Source organism: Heteronotia binoei, chromosome 7 (assembly GCF_032191835.1).
Source record: "Heteronotia binoei isolate CCM8104 ecotype False Entrance Well chromosome 7, APGP_CSIRO_Hbin_v1, whole genome shotgun sequence".
Taxonomy (NCBI): domain Eukaryota; kingdom Metazoa; phylum Chordata; class Lepidosauria; order Squamata; family Gekkonidae; genus Heteronotia; species Heteronotia binoei.
Genome location: NC_083229.1, coordinates 86,978,482 through 86,999,203, shown reverse-complemented (window position 1 = coordinate 86,999,203; position 20,722 = coordinate 86,978,482). Strand labels below are relative to the sequence as shown.

The 20,722-nt window shown below is 45.2% G+C and overlaps 1 protein-coding gene across 2 annotated transcripts in view; it reads right to left on the bottom strand.

Moving 5' to 3' along the window:
- Positions 1-20,722, bottom strand: part of MTCL1 (microtubule crosslinking factor 1) — a 148,305-nt gene that overhangs the window by 9,816 nt on the left and 117,767 nt on the right. For both annotated transcript variants that reach the window (XM_060244000.1, XM_060243999.1), the window contains 4 exons: positions 16,106-16,354; positions 6,429-6,725; positions 4,884-4,915; positions 2,871-4,425 (listed from right to left, as the gene is read on the bottom strand). In XM_060244000.1, the coding sequence (XP_060099983.1) occupies positions 2,871-4,425; positions 4,884-4,915; positions 6,429-6,725; positions 16,106-16,354 (2,133 nt within the window). The remainder of the gene's footprint in view (positions 1-2,870; positions 4,426-4,883; positions 4,916-6,428; positions 6,726-16,105; positions 16,355-20,722) is intronic.

The window sequence follows — 20,722 nt, the reverse complement described above, 5'->3', positions numbered from 1 at the left end:
TTAAATAAAATAATAAGTCATTCTTTAAAAATGCATTCTATAAACATGAATTTAGCCACTGCCCTATAACAGATTAAAATTAGTTATGAAATAGTTCCTAATGCGTATGCATTTGTGTACACATGATGCACAAACAGCTATATTCACACAAGAATCATAGATGGCACATTAATAGGAAAATTTGAAGAAAACTATAGGAAGAAGCACAAATGAAATAGCAATAAGCTAATAACTGACATTCCATGCAGGTATTCCAAGTCAGTAATACATCATGTCAGGAGTACAAAAACAAATTCTTCGATCAGTATGATCATATTAGAAAAGATAAGTAAGGCCAACTATGAGAAGTGTGAAAATAGCAGTACTGACATGATGCTTTACTTTGCACAGCATGCCATTTTAGGTGAAGCTCAGTTAAGCAAAGGTAATCTAAATGGAAGCCACAACATACTCACTTCCAAGACTTATTTGCTGTAAGTGATCAATATCATTTCTCACAAGTACTAATCTGTGAAAGTTCCATCTCTGAAGTCAACCTTCACAAAGTTCTCCATCCCTGTACACATTGGTAGAATATGCAGAATACTAAAAGGTCCATAGATGTAACCCATATGTCTAGACAATTAACTTTAGAAGCCAAATAGGTAAAGCAATAAGGCCGAGAGTGGTTTACTCAAGGCCATCCATGGCCATTTTGTATAGCCACATGAGCTAAATCAATCCACTAACTTAGATGTATTTGGATGTTGTTTCCTGGGTCTCTACACTGGCTCCTCCTTCTGAGGTGAGGATGGGGATCTGAAAGTTCTGATGAGGAGGAGACTGAGGCCCTGGATCTATCCTTGGAAGGGAAGCAGCATCCAAGGCACCAAAACTTCCCTTCTATGTCTAGAAAGAGCCCTAGAATTCTTTGTATCTGGCTAGGCAGCTATCTCACCTCAGGTGATTTCCCTGTATTCTTCTTCAGACTACAAGTTTGCTCAGTGGACCTCAGCCAAGAATAGATGAAACGTCAAACTGCTGCCATCTTAAAATTATCAACACATAAACTGATATCTGAAGAACTATCAAATTAGAAACAGCCTCCACATTTGTGATATTTTCGACTAAATGTTCACTGAATATTTTTATTGTTATGTGCAAATATTTTACTTCTTAAAAAAAAACAGGTTACCACAAATCCCCCCCAGTGAAATAACACTTGAACTCGAATGTGACTCCATCAACAGGATCATAATATCTTAGAAGAAAACCTTTTAACTAAGGCCCACTTTTATATGTGACACTGTGTTATTGACTCTCATGCAGGCAAAAAAAAAAGCACAAACGTACACTGCCATGTGTAAAAATGACATATATTTCGCTGCTGTGTTTTTAAGTATATGTAATCATGGTACAATCCTGATACAAACCTTATACAATTTTCACACATGAAGGTGCACATGTTCTTTTCAGGTAAAATATAATGTAAATATAATGGACTAAAGAACAGCAACACATCAAACTACCTTAAAGGTAGAAGAAGTTTCAAACATATGATAGAAAACCACGTGTTGGGCTGCATGAGGTACAAGTTTTTCCTTCCTGGTACGTTCCCATCTTCTAAGACAAAGTTCTAAAACTATCTATAAAGTAGTGAATTCAGTGATAATAGTTCTAGGAAATGACATGACAACATGTTCTCTGTGTACATAGCAGTGATATCAAAATTGCTGTTTCTTGTTAGACTGTCACAAAAAATCATCTATTTGTATTTTAAGGTGTGTTTATCTTTAAAAATCAATTTAAATGTATTCCGCACAACACATCATCTCTGCTTATGTTTCATGGAAGCAGCATGAGTGACCTGCTTCCTTACCCACGCTCCCAAGTCTCATCTGAAATTGGGGAAATGTACATCTCTGCTGCAGGGACATGAATATTCTGCTGCTGCATCATGAATCTACTGTTAGATGAGACCCAGAAGTGCAGACTGACAAACTGTGAATCACTCATGCATCCTTTTCCTGTGCTTTTAATATCACTTCAAGTAACTCCTGTTTTTTACTGTGTGAAAACAACTCAGCAACACTTCGCCACTGGACTTTAACAAATGCAAGTCAAAATTATTTTATGAAAAGTGAGAACATTATCAGTTCTGACAGCTTTCTGAAGAATCACACTCAATTTAATCTGATTAGGACCTTTTCCAGCTTCTTGAAAACACCCAAAAAGGACACAATAGCATGGGGCAGGAACAATTTGGATCTGAAAGCTTGTCAGTTTCTAAAAAATTCTGCATGGATGTCATAATGAAAATCCAAGCTTTATGACAAGTAACTTCATATATGTATATGCAACATTCAAAATATACTTATACTTTTATATTTTACTATCTACTTATAGTTGTGGCATTCCAGATGGATGCAAAAGTTAATTGAACTCAGGGTTCAGTTCCAGCTGGCTTGGCATCAGGGGGTGTGGCCTAATATGAAAATTAGTTCCTGCTGGGATTTTTCTACAAAAGAACCCCATGTGAAACAATGGTGATGTCAGGAGGTGTGGCCTAATATTTAAATGAGTTCCTGCTGGGCTTTTTCTACAAAGCCCTGACTGAACTAATAAGTTAACTGAAATTATATAGTGCCATTTCACATGATATGGACATCTCATGGCTCAATCCATCTGCACAGACCTCTTCTTACCCTCTCCCTCGTATACAAACGTTCTCCCAACTCTCATGTGGGGGAGACATGGAATCTGTTGTGTCAAAGTTGCCCCAGAATGAATTGTCTATTCCCCTTCTATTTATATCCACTGTAATTAATGCTCACGAATATGTGTAATGTAGCCTCTAAAAATGTTTTGTAAATGCTTACAAAACTCATTACCTCAATGGATCCTGATTCAGCTTTGACCATTTCTCCTGTGCTGTTTTCATTGCTAAGACTGGGAGGGCTGTGTGAAGCTAGTCTTTTTTCCTCCTTTAAAGCATGCTCCATAAGCTTTTTGTTCAGGATTCTGGCAGCATTTTCTGTAAGAGTATATCCTGGAGGAGCTGATAAGTCTTGTCTGATACTCGTCGTCTCAGCACCTTCATCCTTTTGTTGCTCTGTGCCCAAACGGAGGGGACTGGGTGATCTTCCACGGAGACTTGTGCACATGTCTTGCATGGGCCCCAGTTCTGACCTGGGTTCTGCTGACCTAGATCGGCTGCAGGACCTGGAGCATTTTTGTAGAGAGTCATAAATCACAGGGGTATGGTCAATGATATTGAATAAACTAGAGAGGCCATCATTGATAGTGGTATGAACTGGGCTCTCCCTTGTAGTAGTTGATCTGGCCCATGCAGATTCACTGAACCCTTTCTGAGGTGTACTTGGTAAGGTCCGAGTATTCAGCTGATCAGTTTTGGAAAAGGCTTTCTTTTGTAATTTTGGGGAACCATATTTGGGAGAGCAGCATGTGCGTTCAAATTTGGCTTGGACCTTTTCAATAGCAGGGGCCACTTGCCTGCTTCTTAAGCTTCTTGATGGTGATGACACAGGTGTGGATACTCCCTTTGGTGTCAGACACTTGTGTGGACTACTGGTGATACTACGCAAAGTTTCTGTCTGCAAGCCCACACTGATTGTTTGAGTGGTCTGCGTTCCCATAGTTCTCACTCCATTAGTCTGACAAGCTGTGTCTCTGAACTGAAGATCTGTTGAATTTGAACGTATTGCATTTCTAACAGAATAAGCTACCTCCTTCATATCATCACTCATGTTTTTGGACATTTCCAAACTGTGCAACGATGAGGCAAAACCCACAGTAGTGCAAATAGGGTGCTCAATGGGATGAAGATTACTTTCTAAGAAATCATTGTGATGTTTGGAGAGTTCACAAGACCATCTTCCAAATACTTCTGAAGCAGCACCTTTTGTTTCGCCCATGTTCCCTTTAGCTTTGGCCACAGGAAACAAAAAGTCTGGCTCAGGCTGGCCTTTTCCTTCATTACCAGCTATCACTGAGTTATCAAACCTACGGACGACTGGTGGACTATGAAAGACCCTAACCCCCATTTTCTCTGTGACAACCTGGCTCCACAGTGGCTGTTTCTGGCAGTGCTCAGGGCTGGTCATGGTATTGGTTGTCATAGTAACACTGGTGGTGAGGTACCAAGAAGAGGGTTGGAATGAATCTGGAACTGAATTATTTCCTGCCTTCCCGATCTCTGTCCTCTCTGCCCATGTATCTGTAGACCTTTCTGCAGCTCCATTATGATTTCTGGATGTACTGTAATCCCAATTTTTGTTAAATTCCTCAATGTATTTCAGATCATCAGGGGATAAAGGAGGTGTTATATCCTCTTTGGTGCTAGAGGAAGGCAAAGTCTTCTCAGGAAGAAAAGGAGAAATATCCATCAAGCGTTTGAACTCTGACATAGAGGAAACCGACATTGCCCTGAAGAAACACACAATATTGAATAAAGTGAATGAAATTAAGTATAGAATCACAGAATCAGAGTTGTAAGGGACATCCAGGGTCATCTAGTCCAATCCCCTGCACAATGAAATAAATTCACAACTACCTTCTCCCCACTCCCAGTGACCCCTGCTATTCTGTGGATTACATTTTCTAGGGTGCTGAAAACAGCATCTGAAGCACTAAAGGAGAAGGGAGAAGCCATGAACAAAGAAGCACTCTTTCTACCCTGCTGACTGCTAACCAGCTACTGCTGCCACTACACCACAAGGCCAGAAGGGGAATCAAAAATGAGAAAGGAGGCACAAGAAACCAGCTAAACTACTTTGCTGATTTATTACAGCCCAGAGTGTCTGAGCCCAATTGTGATCAGAGCTCAGTGGAGAGGCAGTTTGCTGATTAGTAGTATTTGTGCTTTGTTTTTCCTCTTTACTTACCTTTGAAGATTTCCCTTGTGCACTTCTTCTTCCTGAAAATAAAATTAAAAGTTAATGTTGTATGTATTGATATATATTGTGCCCAGTAGACTATATTTTAATTAACTTTGAGTACTTATTGAAAATCCTTTGAAGAACATGTTTGATTTCTTTTCTGCATATTTTGGTAATTAGAGGGGATTTTCCTTACATGCCTGTGTATAAGTCATTCCCAAATGGATTAGCTAGCATAAATTACGTAAATCAATAAATCCCCATTGCATTATATAGCATAATTAGAGCTAGCTGCAGTACTGCGTCTGAACTCTCTGCTCACGACCTGAGTTCAATTCCAGCGGAAGCTGGATTCAGGTAGCCGGCTTAAGGTTGACTCAGTCTTCCATCCTTCTGAGGTCAGTAAAATGAGTACCCAGCTTGCTGGGGAGAAGTGGAGATGACTGGGGAAGGCAATGGCAAACCACCCTGTAAAAAAGTCCGCTGTGAAAACATCGTGATGTGACGTTACCCCAGAGTCGAAAACAACTGGTGCTTGCACAGGGGACCTTGCCTAGAGCTCTCTATACTACATAATTTCTAAATATATGATAGCAGAGATAAATGCAAATCATGCATCATGTTTGCACGTGCAATTCTTTTCTGAGCTACACTGATAATGGTGACTTAGAGCACTGAAACTAAAATAAAATCTACTATTTCGACATATTATATCATTACAAACTCCCACAACTTGCATCAACTAAACTCATTAAACTATTGATATTAAATGTGTGGGCAGCCTATTCTTTATTTGAGGAACATGGTACAGATTCTTCGCAGCATCTAAATGTTGTCATAGCAACTATATTACCCAACCATTATTCTCATGATCAGTTGTATGTTTTACTAGAAAAATTTGCTTTAGAGTTTAAAGAAAAAAAGATTCATGGTAAAATATGCAAATTATAAACTGCAACAAAAATGTTTTTTTTTAAAACCACCAATATTAACAGCATATACTGGACAATATTTTCTTCTGTTATCTTCTCGATAGAAATGGTGGGGCTGCACAATTCAGACATTTATTACGTATAACATTTGAATATGGTATAGGTACCAAAAGCCAGCATACATATGCCATGCTTGTGTGGACAATTCCTAGAGTGTATGAGGAATTAAAATAGTTTTTTCAGGCCTATGCACATTACATTTGTGTGTGTGTAAATCTTATGCTGATGTGTTGATTCCCAGTCATATGTGCTTCATGGGTGGTATGGGAAAATGAGACCTGAAAGCTCCATGACTTGTAGGGAGAGACTATATATTAGGAAAAACTCATCTAATTAGCAAAAGGTGTAGGGAAGAAATGCTTCATCATGTGGTCTTTAAAAGATTTCTAGGAATTTTAAAGTACACCATTACATTTTACTTCAATTCACAACAGATGACAAACGCAAAAATTGGACTGAATTTGGCAATGAATTACTATAAAATGAGATTTAATGAAGTTTCCTCCACAAAACTGCAGCAGAACTAATTATACTATGACTATAAAAGTGAGGAGCATACCTCGCTTGCACAACTTAAAAACGTTTCTTGTTCCAATTTCTGAGATTGCGGTTCATCAGCATCATCAGTAGAATCAAGAGACAATGTGTCTAGAAAGAGGTTTTCTGTGGCAGTGCACCGGTCACTTTCCTTCAGTTTTGACAGTGATCGATCTTCAAATTGCATGGTGTCCGAATCAGAGTAGGATCTTGATCCTACTGAACGAGGCACATGATGGTTCCCTTTATTTGAAAATGAATGAAGGCTAGTTTCTTGTGAGTCACAAAGGATGCTGTCTCCTCTTTTGGAATTTACCTTCTGACACAGTGGAAGAAAATCATAAATAAAAAGTTATACATCAAATTGATAGTTAATTCAAGCTTCAGTATTTATTTATCACATTTGTATGCTGTTTTTCAACCTAAGCTGGTATGCTAGCTTCCAGTATTTTCCACAATATTTTGTCTTAGTTTGTATATTCAACTGGTCTCACATATCTTTCCATTTGTAATTCTTGTATGAAATGGACTAAACAATTGTATTGATGATCCCTAAGAAAGGCAGATAAATGAAATATAGCTATTTCAAGCAACAACTTAAAAGGACCAAAAATGGTAGTCCTTTGAGTTTCCAGTTTCTTCAGTAGGAGTACCCACATGGGCCTTTTCCAGGGCTTTTTTTGGTAGCAGGAATTCCTTTGCATATTAGGCTACACCCCCCTGATGTAGCCAATCCTCCAAGAGCTTACAGTAGGCCCTGTAAGAAGAGCCCTGTAAGCGCTTGGAGGATTGGCTACAGGGGGGTGTAGCCTAATATGCGAAGGAATTCTTGCTACAAAAAAACCACTGGCCTTTTCATTCTTAATTATATCCTTCAGGAATGCATCCGCATGGCAGTTATGTACAGCTACTATATAGCACGAAACTGGTAGGAATGGGAATTTTTTTTTGTTTAAATCCAACTATCTGGTGTGTATGATTGCACGTGTATGTACTGAAGTAATGGATTTGAACTGCATCATCTATCATGTACTCTGTTTGGGAAGATGCTGTGGCTCAATGGGTAGAACATCTACTTGGTGAACACAGAATCCCAGGTGTAATCCACAGCATCTCCAATTAAAATGATCATACAGTAGGTCCTGTGAAAGTCCTCTATGTGAGGTTTTGGAGAGTGGCTGCCAGTCTGAGTAGGCAAGACTGACTTGATGGACCAATAGTGTGATTCAGTATAAGACAGCTGTATATGTTATCCAGATCCTAATATTTTATTTAGACTAGAGTTATTCATGCAACATAACAGCCTTCATGTGGATTACAGGTGTCAGTTGTGCTGTCTCAGTCCATGACAGGAAGATTAAGAAGCCTTCCAATAAAGAGATGAAACCATGGTGAACAGTATCTGTATATCTTTGTATATTATGTTGACTCTGTCACTAATGTTTAGCCTGTGATGTTCCTGATCTCTACAGGCTTCATGTGGGGTCATTCTGAGGACAATATGAGAGCTTGGTGTCATGCTGGGATTAGTTATGCTTAATTCATTTCTCATAGCCAACCTCTCCTTCATTGTGTGGATGTGCCGTAAGTTTTAGTAATATATTAGAGGGTGTGTGCATGTAAATATACTAGAAACAGAAATGTCTCCTCTTAATAATTAAACAGAAAATATTAGCTGTGGATTAACTGATTCAAAAACCTAACACGGTCACAATCAAAACTGCAAAATTAGGTCTGCTGTTGCATCTCTAAGGAATAATACTGCATTAATCATTTTGAAACAGAATATTTAGAAGCACAGAAAATGTAGGGCAGCATGCTTCTGCACTTAAGCTCTATTTCCATAATCATTCCAAATGATCTATTTTATGCTTCACAAATTGTGGGCATCTCCCTTCCATTTATCATAGTGAGAGCAAACACAAAGATACATGGCCAACAATTATAACAAATACATTATCTATTGTGCTATGATATTCTAGATTCTGTGTTCTGAGTTTTTCTGGATATTTCAAAAGAGACAGAGGGCCCTGCAAAATATAATACAGAAGCTAATTGCTTCTACAGGAAGGAAGTCTAGCTAATTGTTAAGAAGCTATTGAACTAAAGACCTACTAATCCCTGTATGTTTCCTGCTATAAAAGGGATTGTTTATCAGCCCAAATGTAGCTGTATAAGCAATAAGCTATTTCAATTGCTATTCCTGACTTCTGAGTCCTCTGGAAATTGTGCAATCTTATTTTTAGATTTCTTAGTTGCATGTCAGAAATATATGCAGACTTTTTAAAAAAGTACAGTGACAATCTACACATGACAGTTGCTGAAAGAGAGTAGTCATTCTGGGGGCTAGGAAAACTCAGGCACATATGCCCAAACAGACAGGCAAACAATTTAAATGTGATTTTCAAAACAAATATATATTGTACTTCAGGCATAATAAGATGTGCACAAGTGCTACAAAGATCTTGCAATGATTTTACTGGACTGAGAAGACCAGGACATTATTATTCAGCTGTACTTAAAAGCTTTACTGCAGCAAAATCTGGTGCACACAAGTTTTCAGAAGGAACAGAAATGCTGGTACACAGCCTAGTTACAGATGAAAGAGCACAGTTTATGTACGTGAATTGTTGGAATCTTTTATTTATTAATTTACTTATTTCGATATTTTTATCCCACTTTTCTCCTGCAAAGCAAGACTCAAAGTGGCTTACAAAACAAATAGCAACAAAAATGAACAACAATCACAATACAACAAAATACAGAAACAGCAGCTGGAGAAACTCAGTCCCTGTTGCAACAAGTCTCCCCTGGCAAGCAGCAGCATAGACAGCAGCTCATTTGAGGCCTCCTGAGCAGTCAAGGGGGTGGGGGGTTGAATGGCTGGATGAATTCAGTCCCTGATGGAACAGTCTCCACCCGGCTTGTCTTCATATTGCTCATCTTCATAAGCATCCAAAAGCATTATCTTCCTAAGGTTTTCTTAACAAACATTCATTTATGGGGGGGGGCACAATGGGAGGGCTTCTAGTGTCCAACCTCCTGATGGCACCTGGGTTTTTTGGGCCACTGTGTGACACAGAATTTTGGACTGGATGGGCCATTGGCCTGATCCAACATGGCTTCTCTTATGTTCTTATGAAAAGTCAGGAATACATGACTCTTCTTAGCACTAGTAAATTAAATAATTTATGTTGAGAAATTTAGCTGTTGAAAATGTATTCCTTTCCAACAATGGCTATGTATGAAACCTACATAGGTCACTTATGTGTTGCATGAACAACAGACACACAATTTCTTTAACCTAATAACCGGTTCTAAGAATGACAATGATTGTGGGGTGCCGCAGGGAGCAGTTCTCTCTCCGATGTTATTTAGCATCTACATGCGCCCCCTTGCCCAGATTGCCCGGAGGTATGGGCTGGAGTGTCATCAATATGTGGATGACACCAGCTCTATCTACTAATGGACGGCTGGCCTGACTGCATCCCAAAAAACCTGGACCTGGCGCTGCAAGCAATGAAAGGTTGGCTCAGGCTGAGTGGGTTGAAGCTGAATCCAACAAAGACGGAGGTCCTTTGCTTGGGTCGTGGCGCTCTGGGAAGAGAAATTCCTCTCCCAGTTTTTGACGGTGTGTCACTGAAAGCGGCGCACTGGGTCAAGAACTTGGGGGTTCTACTGGAGCCTTCATTGTCAATGGAGGCCCAGATAGCGGCCACTGCCAAGTCCGCGTTTTTTCATCTTAGACAGGCGAGGCAGTTGGCCCCCTTTCTCGAGCACAGGACCTAGCAACAGTGATCCATGCAATGGTCACCTCAAGACTGGATTACTGTAATGCCCTCTACATGGGGCTGCCTTTGTGCCAAACCCGGAAGCTACAGCTGGTGCAGAATGCGGTGACTAGGCTGTTGTTAAGGCTGCCGAAGTGGGAGCACATACAGCCGGGGCTGCATGGGCTGCACTGGCTGCCGGTTGCATACCGGGTTCGGTACAAAGTGCTGGTTATTACCTTTAAAGCCCTATATGGTCGAGGGCCTGCCTACCTGAGGGACCGTCTCTCGTCATATAAACCCCAGAGAGCACTGAGGTCAGGGGGAAAAAACCAGTTGAATATCCCTGGGCCGAGGGAGGCCAAATTGAAGAACACAAGGGAACAGGCCTTCTCTATCGCAGCTCCACACCTGTGGAATCAACTTCCGGATGAAGTGCGGGCCCTGCGGAGTCTTGAGCAATTCCACACAGCCTGAAAGACCACTCTTTTTAAGATGGCCTTCATTGAATGCTGAGCTAATGATAGATTCGCTGCTGTTGTATTCCGCCATCAATTTATTAAAAACCTGTAATTTAGCACCATAACTGTTAATTTTAATTGGAATGTTGATTTAAATGATGGTTTTATAATGTAGTATTTATTGAATTATATGATTTTATTGTATTGCATTGAACTAATAGGTTGTGAGCCGCCCTGAGCCTGCTTCAGCGGGGAGGGTGGGATATAAATAAAAAGTATATTATTATTATTATCTAGGTCATAATTAGGTTTGCTGTAACACTTCAGTGAACTGAAAATAAAAACCAACACTAAAAGATTTTAATGTGATCTGAAAATCTGAAATCTATAATCATAATGAAAGTTCTGAGGGAGGCTGTTATAGTTGAGAAAATTCTGTTTCACTGTATCTGAGGAAGAGGACTTGCACATGAAAGTTTATATCTTGAGTAAAACTTTGTTGGTCTCAAAAGTGCCACGGGACTCAAACTTTGTTCTACTTTTGTCTATCGAAAGTGATTGCAAAAGTAATCACAAAGGACTGTGGGCCAAGAATAGCAGCAGAATGGCAACAAATAAATGCACGTACATTCACACTCTGGTACAAACACTGTGCTGTTTATACTAGGATGCCATTCCATTGAGAAGAAGCTAGGAGGGCATTCCATACACGCCCTGGAGGTCATTGTGGTCTGCTACACAACACCTCCAGACCACCCCTGGCCCAAAGGACGTCTGTTTTGGCTGGGCCAGGGCCTTCTTGGCTCTGGCCCCTGCCTAGTGGAATTATCTCCCTATGGAGACCTGGGCCCTACCTGAATTACTATCAATTCGTAGGGCCTGTAAGATGGAGCTGTTCCGCCAGGCCTTTGGTTGAGGCAGTAGGCGTCCTATTCCAGCAACTATTCCATCAGCTGGTCTTACTTGCTGAGACATCATGCTTTACAGACTATGGTGCTATCCTATTTATTATTGTAGTGTATGGCGTTCGCAGAACGCAACCAGTTCATAAGGGCCACAACAGCAGAATGACATCAGCCGCGGAGGCAACTGAGAAACATCCAGGTGCCTCCGCGCTGGGCGCAACGATCCGCCAATCACAGCTCGTGGCGGGAAATACGGCTGGCCGGCATTGGACCGGCCAGCAGGGAGAATAGTCCGGCAACTGTATATATGCGGGATCCGGCCCGCGTGCTCGCGCTCTCCATCTTGTATAGTACCATGGAATAAACTATGTTGCCCTACGCTCGTCTCCAAGTCTGGTACTTTACAGTGGCGAAGAAGGTGGGATCCTAGCCTCATCGGCTACGACGGAGATCTTGGGCAACGAACGACCGGACACGACCTCCGCCGCCACCATGGCCAACCAGGGCGGGATCACCGGCTACCTCGAGCCCTTCGATCCCGCAAATCCAGAGGGCTGGGAGTCCTACTCGGAACGGGTCGAGTTCTACCTCCGGGCCAACAAGATCACCGACGCCGGAGCAAAGAGGGATGTTCTCCTGAGCGTTTGCGGGCCAGCCACGTTCGAGATCGCGAAGGGTCTCTCGGCGCCCGCCCGCCTGGCGGAGAAATCCTACGAGGAGATCATCTGGCTCCTCACGGGCCATTTCTTGCCGCAGCCCTCACGGGTGGCTCGCAGATTCCTGTTCCACAGAAGGGACCAGACCGCAGGAGAGTCAGCAGCGGACTACTTGGCGGCCCTCCGCAAACTCGCCGGGAACTGCAACTTTCCCCAGTTGGAGGAAACCCTGGCCGACCGATTCACGTGGGGCCTCCGCGATGAAAGGCTCCAGCAGAAGCTCTTCGCCAAAGAAGAGCTCACCCTCCAGGGCGCCTTCAGCGAGGCGGTAGCGTGGGAGAGGACCGCCAGGACGTTTCCCCGGGCCAAGACCGAGACCGCTCACCACGAGGAGCTGGACCCCGAGCACCAGGACGAGGGAGAAGCCTTCCAGACGCGACGCGCCGCAGGACCCGCCGCCCGAGCTCCACAGCGCCCCCGAGCCCACGAACGGCAGAGTCAGCGCACCAGTGAAAGGGCTAAATGCGCCAGCTGCGGCGACCCCCACGATCGGCGGGACTGCCAGTACCGGACCTGGGACTGCAGGAGCTGCGGGAAGACCGGCCATATCGCGCAAGCTTGCTGAGCCAAGCCCAACCGCCCGCGGCCGACCGCGCACCACGAGGCCGCCGAGTCCCACTCCACAGCCTCCACCTCACTTCAGGTACTGAATTTACCCCTGACCACCCCCAACAAGATAACGATGGCGGTCCTCATAGACGGGGCCCCCTGCACCATGGAAGTGGACTCAGGCTCCTCCATCTCCATAATTGCGGAGGAGACCCTGAGAAGGCTACGCCCCGGCCAGGGGCTGCAGCTGCGACCGGCAAATTTCATATTGCGGGACTTCCAGCAAAACCCGGTCCAAATAGCGGGGTGGGCACGGGTGCTGGTGAAGCGGGGGTCCTTCAGAGGGCCCCTAGACATCCTGGTAGTCAAGCGGCCGCTTACCACCCTGTTGGGTCTTGCATGGTTTGGCCCCTTGGGAATCCGAGTAGAGGTGGCGCGCACAGCCACAGCAGGAGGGTTCGGGGAGGTGTGCGGAGAGTTCCCCGACGTATTCGATGGGTCGCTGGGTAGTTACAAGGGCCCGGCCATCTCCCTACCGCTCGACCCGACGGTCAGACCGATCCGGCTCAAGGCAAGGAGGGTCCCCTTCGCCTTGAAGCCCAAGATCGAGGCAGAGTTGGACCGCCTAGTAGCCCAAGGGGTCCTGGAGCCAGTTGATTACGCCATGTGGGAGACCCCCATAGTGACCCCGGTCAAACCAAATGGGGACGTGCGGATATGTGCCGATTACAAGTGCACAATTAACAAAGCGCTCCAAGACAACCCATACCCGGTGCCAGTAGTCAGCCACGTCCTGGCAGCCCTGGCGGGGTCAAAGATTTTTGGGAAGCTGGACCTGGCACAAGCCTACCAGCAGCTCCCAGTGGACGCTAAAACGGCCGAGGCGCAGACGATAGTTACCCACAGGGGGGCGTTCAGGGTTAGCCGGTTGCCGCTCCCTGACACAGGCCCCGATCCAGCCCCAGCACACCAGGTCATGTCGATCGAGTCGCTTCCGGAGCAGCCCCTCCACGCGGCGGAGGTGGCTAGAGCCACCGGGAAAAACAAAACCCTAGCACGGGTGCTCGACTGGGTGGTGAGGGGGTGGCCAGAGGGGAACATGGGGGAAGAGTTCAAACCCTACAAAATGCGAAGGGAGGAACTCACAGCCCACAAAGGGTGCCTACTATGGGGGAGCAGGGTAGTGGTCCCCCCCCCTCTACAGAAACGGGTCTTAGAATCACTCCACGAAACACACCCAGGCATAGTGAGAATGAAGGCCCTGGCCAGGAGCTACGTATGGTGGCCGGGGATGGACGGGGAGATAGAGAACTGGGTCCGGAGATGCAGCACATGCCAGGAGTCGCGGCCGGACCCACCCAGCGCCCCGGCTACACGGTGGGAGACCACAAGGAAACCGTGGTCCCGGCTCCACATTGATTTTGCCGGGCCGTTCCAGAGACAGATCTTCCTAATCATTGTGGATGCATACACAAAATGGTTAGAGGTCGTTCCCGTAGGGTCTACCTCGTCAGCAGCAGCCATTAGAGCATTACGCAGGGTCCTGTGCACCCACGGTATTCCGGACACCATAGTCTCGGACAACGGGGCAGCGTTCACCTCGGGGGACTTCCAGGCGTTCCTCCAGAGGTACCTCATTAGACACATCCGGTCAGCCCCCTTCCACCCGGCCACCAACGGCCAGGCCGAGCGGATGGTCCGAACAACAAAAGAGGCCCTGGGAAGGATAGTGCAAGGCGATTGGGACCACCGGCTAGCCGCGTTCCTCTTCGACAACCGGGTCATCCCAAACCCAGTCACCGGGGTCAGCCCAGCCGAGCTCCTCATGGGGCGCAAGCTCACCACAAGGCTAGATCGGCTAAACCCCAACAGAGCCCCCGATGTGCGAGGGTCACCGGAGGTCAGAGAAGCGGCTAGGGGGTTCTTCGCAGGGGACCCAGTGTGCGCCCGCAACTACGCTTCAGGCCCCGAGTGGGTAGCCGGGCGGGTACTACGGGTCGTGGGTTCCCGCCACTATGAGGTATCCACCGAGGGGGGCCAGATCCTACACCGGCACATCGACCAGTTACGCCGCCGGACTCTCCCAGAGGTACCCACGGAAACGAGGGAGGGGACAGGGTCCGAGGGGCACCCAATGACACCTGCACCGACACCACGGCCACACACACCAGCAGAGGCGGACCAACCCTCGGACCCCGACCCACAACCCAACAACGCTCAACCCCCCGGGGAAACCCCAGAGGCGGAAGTAGCCCCGGCACCACAAGCCACTCCCAGGCGTTCAACACGGGAGCGCCGACCTCCCGCCTACCTCCAGGACTATGTCACTAACTAAGGGGGGAGGAGTGTAGTGTATGGCGTTCGCAGAACGCAACCAGTTCATAAGGGCCACAACAGCAGAATGACATCAGCCGCGGAGGCAACTGAGAAACATCCAGGTGCCTCCGCGCTGGGCGCAACGATCCGCCAATCACAGCTCGTGGCGGGAAATACGGCTGGCCGGCATTGGACCGGCCAGCAGGGAGAATAGTCCGGCAACTGTATATATGCGGGATCCGGCCCGCGTGCTCGCGCTCTCCATCTTGTATAGTACCATGGAATAAACTATGTTGCCCTACGCTCGTCTCCAAGTCTGGTACTTTACAATTATCACCATCATTCCCTTTGGGCTGAAAACTGCTGTATCCTGTGAATTGTGCCCTTCCAGCCTGACAATGCACCTATTTGTTTTATTGTTCTATTGTTTGATTTGCTAATTTTATTGTATTGTTTTAAATTTAAATGGTAGGTTTTTATTGTTGTTCTGTTCATGTTGTGATCCTCCCTGAGCCCGTTATGGGAAAGGGCGGAATATAGGCCTACTAAACAAACAAAAACAAGAGGATGTAAAATTTGCATTGACAACCTCAAGAGTTGCAAGTTTGGCAATTAAGATATTTTGTCTATTTTTATTAGTCAAACCTTGGGTTTTGATTTTCATCATGAAGGGAAAAAATCACATAACTTCTGAGGTGCAAGGGGGAAAACAGCTTTTCAATATCATGAATCAGACAAAGTGTGCAGAGAAGTGGAATGACAGGAAATGATTTTTGACCTTTTATTCTGTTTTCATACTTTTGCAATGCTGCTAAGGATACTTTCTGTCTGCTTAGTTCCACTGGGTTCTTCTAATTATTTGTCAAGGGAAAAATGATGCAGGTATCCTGGGCTCACCCTGTGCTTTAAGCACTTCTCCAAGTCCCTCCGTTGCAGTGCAATTACTGAGAGAATTTATTATGTTGATCAGGGATGGACTTACCTGTTCCAGCCTCCTCAGCAGGTCCTTCTTTTGCTGCTCCCACTCTCGCCGGTCGTTATCCAGCCGTTCCAGAAGCTCTTTTTTTTCTCTGTTCCAGTTCTTCTCACTGTGCTGGATTTGCCACTGCAAGTTCATCACAATTTTGTGACTGTCAGCGAGGAGTTTCTTGTGCTCCTCTCTCTCCCTCTTAAGAGCTGCCTTTATATCAAGACCAAGGTCACTCTGTGCTTTTCCATTCTTCCCTTCAAACTGTAAATGGAAAAAAGGTATAGTACAACCATCTTTTTCATGGCAAAATCCATGTCAGCTCAGCTAACAAGTTCAGATTCCCCCCACCCCCCATTCTTTCTCATGTAAGTTTTGAATCTTCAAAATACAGGTTTGTTCTGAAAAGGCAACAAAACTACTCCTATAAAAGAGGCTTATGTATCTAATGGGACAGTTTGTAATCTAACTTGCAATGCTAAGAACAGTCTATGAAATCAATCAATGCACTAATTACTTTTTGTGAAAGTCTCTGACAATTAAGGACGTTGGGGCACTTACAGTGTGATATGGACAGCAATGACTAGAAAGAAGTTATGAGGCAGCTGTATATCCAGGTTTCTTGAACTGTGTAGGAATACCTTATATTCTCTCCCAACTCTGGATGTATTGTATGAGCAATAGTATTGTTGCGGCAATCTATGGCTGCAGGGTCAGCTAGTCTTTAATCCCAAACTGAAAGATTTATTCTTTTTCCCTTAATTTTTTATACCCCGTAGCTATCTACCTTTTTCTCACCAAAAATCAGATAATGCTAAGATATTTCTGAAAACTCCAGCTAGTTTTCAGGTTAGCTTAAACCATTGTGCCCGATAGAAAAATCCAGTGTGTTAACAGCCAGTGTCTTTTTAAAAAACTGTAAAGGCTGTCAACGAGTCACAATAATTACTTTAATTTTAATTAGCAATCTACACTTTTGAATTTCTGATTTCAAAATACTTCCATATAGCTGCTAATGATTATACACAGAAGACTTGGAAACTCTGCATTACCTCTTGTCATAAAATCACAACTCTTAATATCTAGAATGCATTCATAAAAAAATTAAAGATCAGATATTAATACTTTCTGTTCACAATAAAAACAGTGTTGCACTGTGCAGTCCCACATGGGTCTGCGCACATGTGCAGGCCAGCTGGCAGAAGATTTCTAGGTAACCTAGTAACAGAACAGGAGGGGCTCCTTGCAATCAGGGCCATTGGAACAGTGCTATGGGAACAGGCCATCCTCTTTCCTTCAGTTATCCTGAGCTGCCATTATCAGCCAACAAATACTGAATCAAGGAGCTCACAGAGGGATAGGAGGGAGAGATGTGTACCGGCACAGAGACAACTCGATGACAAATACAAGTTAAGTAAAACACTGTCTTTATTGTCGTTCCATGCAGTCCCACATGGGAGACTAGCAAGCTGACTTACCAGGTAGTGAGATGAGTGATTTACTGGAAGATCAAATGCAAGACTGGTGTCCCACTGACATCTACCTTCGTGTATTAATGTCCACAGAATAGTGCTTAATAAAAGTATCTGCAAATGACCAGGTTGCTGCCTTGTATGTTGGGGAGCAATTTCATTGATGGCTTCAAAGAGATGGATATTCCAGTCCTCTATCAGCTCATCTAATGAATTGCTGGGGACATCAGAACTTGCAGATCAGTCTGGAACCCAACTGGGTCCATTAGTCTCCACAGGTGAGCATAACGCTGCTTGACACCTAGACAGGATAGAGCTGAGGTCCTTCAGGGCAAAATGATCTGACTATGGCACTACTTCAATAGTAGTCATATCTATATCTATCCCCATGCCAAAGATTAAATCCAGTGTGTGGCCTGCTTTATGTATAGAACCTGATATCTGAGAGTCCCAGCAGTGCCAAGGAAGACACCAGGTCCAACACCTGTGAGCAGGTGGTAGCACTGACAGGGACACTGAAGTTTCCCAGCACTATCAGTTTAGGCAGCTCTAAGGTCCAGTCCACTAGCCCTATATGGCCTAGGACCTGCCTACCTGAGGGACCGTCTCTCCCCACATGTTCCCCAGAGAGTACTGAGATCGGGAACTCAAAACCTCCTCGTTGTCCCCGGGCCAAAGGAAGCCCGTTTGAAATCTACTAGGGATAGGGCCTTCTCCGTAATGGCCCCTTCCTGGTGGAACCAGCTGCCGGAAGAGGCAAGGGCCCTGCGGGATCTCGCTCAATTCCACAGGGCCTGTAAGACAGACCTTTTCCAGCTGGCTTACAACTAACCGGCACTTGAAACTTGAAACTGAGTGTAGTTTTTATAAGATTGCCATATGTTTTTAATGTTTTAACTGTGTAAATTGTGTGAAATGTTTAAATTTTTATATTCTTATGTTAGATTTTATATGCTGTAAGCCGCCCTGAGCCACCTGGTGGGAAGGGTGGGATATAAATTACAAATAAACTAAACTAAAACTAAACTATTGCTTCCAGCAGGCTCAGTAGTCTCTCTACTGATGTGCAAGACAGATGGTACACAAGCCAGACAGCCAAACTCTCCTCAGCATCTTAGACCAGGCTGACAGAGCCAGTACCAGAGTTCTTTGGGACAGAGAGTGCCCTGAAGGAGAATGACTCTGGGATGAGTAGTGCCACCCTCCCCGCAATCCTTAGTCTGGGACTGATGTAGGACTGAGAACTCTCTGTGTGGAAGTTCTTTCAGTGACTGTTTCGCCCTCCCTTACCTAGGTCTCAGTCACACACACCAAGTCCACCTCTTGCACTGCAACATAATTTTGCAGTGTTATGGTCTTATTAGTGATGATGTAACTGGCATTAAACAACATTAGTGTAGGAGAAGGGTTACATTTTTGAGCCCTCACACCAACATATATTTGGATGAGATGAAGGCTGGAAGGAGACTGAACGTAACCATATCTCTGTCTCCTTCCCTTCCAGTACCTTTTCCCACCATCATACCTCCCTTGTCCCCTGATTACTAGTGTTGGCAGCTTCTAGCCCCATTCCACCCAAAATCTCACCCATTCTACAAAGCAGTACAAACAGTAAAATTTACAATTCATTAACATTTAAACTAATTAATCACAAACCCCATTAAGCTAATCCTTCCTCCCTCATTCCTAACTAGTACTTAAATTCATTTCAACACTTTAGTTTCTAATTAACGAACTGTCAGTAACAGGTAATCCTAATCAAAATTAATAATGGAGGTTGGGTTAAATAGGTAACAAGACATTGAGCCAGTATCAGAGTCAGTTTGAGAGCCAGCTTTAGCATTGCTGCCCATACGCAGTATCCTTTGCAGGGTTTCTTTTACCGTTTTCGCACACAGCTAACCTTGCAGTCACAATCCTGTTCCCTCCGCAGCGTCCGGTCAGATTTCGCACCATCTGCGCCGGAGTTACAGGAAGTGCCGTGGCTTTTGCGTAGCAAACGTAAACCGCTAAAACCCAGTTCACGTTTGCTACGCAGAAGCTGCGACACTTCCTGTAACTCCGGCGCAGATGGTGGGAAATCTGACCAGACGCTGCGGAGGGAACAGGATTGCGACTGAGAGGTAAGCTGTGTGCGAAAACGGTATTAGTCTTCCAGTCTCAAAGCAGTGACAGGGTCCCAGGACAGTTGGCCTAGTCAGCACCAGCTGTGGGTCACTACCAATTGTCTGAAACAAAACAACTGTCTGTGGCAGGCAGTCACAATGGAGAGCAATAGGATGGCCAAGTGAAAGGACACAATAATTGCTAGAAGCACTCAGCAATGTCCAAGCCAACACTCCACAAGGCTGGTCACAGTGACAACAGCCCAACTGATGGAAATTACAAGGCCTGGACCCCTCCAGGAGCTTCATCTGCAGTTCCGGAGGATCTGCATTCTTTATAAAACTGAACAGGGTGGAAAGACAGGTTGCTTACCTGTAACTGTGGATCTTCGAGTGGTCATCTGTGCATTCACACTCATGGGATAGTGCGCCTGCGCCGATCCCCGAATCGGTATCTGAAAAAGCCCGGGATTTTTCCGCGCTCGGCGCCAATGAGCATGCGCAAGCGACCCACTGCGCATGCCCACCAGCGCCCGCGCGGCAATCCCGCCAGTTCCTCCCTGACCGCTGAAAGCCCCTTACTGAAGAGAGACCGTCAGCAGCGGGGAAGGAGGGCGGGTAGTGTGAATGCACAGATGACCACTCGAAGATCCACAGTTACAGGTAAGCAACCTGTCTATCTTCTTCGTGGTCTCTGTGCCTCACACTCATGGGAGATTAGCAAGCAAAGCATACCTGGAGGCGGGAAGACGGTCAGCCTGAAGAAACGGCTTGCAACACCGCAGCTCCCAACCGAGTCCTCTGCTGAGCATGCACGTCCAGCGCGTAGTGCTTCATGAAGGCATGCGGAGAAGACCAGGTAGCCGCCTTGCAGACATCGGAAAGGGACACACCCTTCAGGAATGCCACCGACGTGGCCATCGCCCTTGTGGAGTGTCCACGAACAGGTCCAGGTAGAGGCTTCTTAGCCAACAAATAACAAAGTCTGATCGTCTCAGTGAGCCATTTGGACAGTCTCTGAGAAGAAATTTTGGACCCTAACTTTGGGGCAGAGT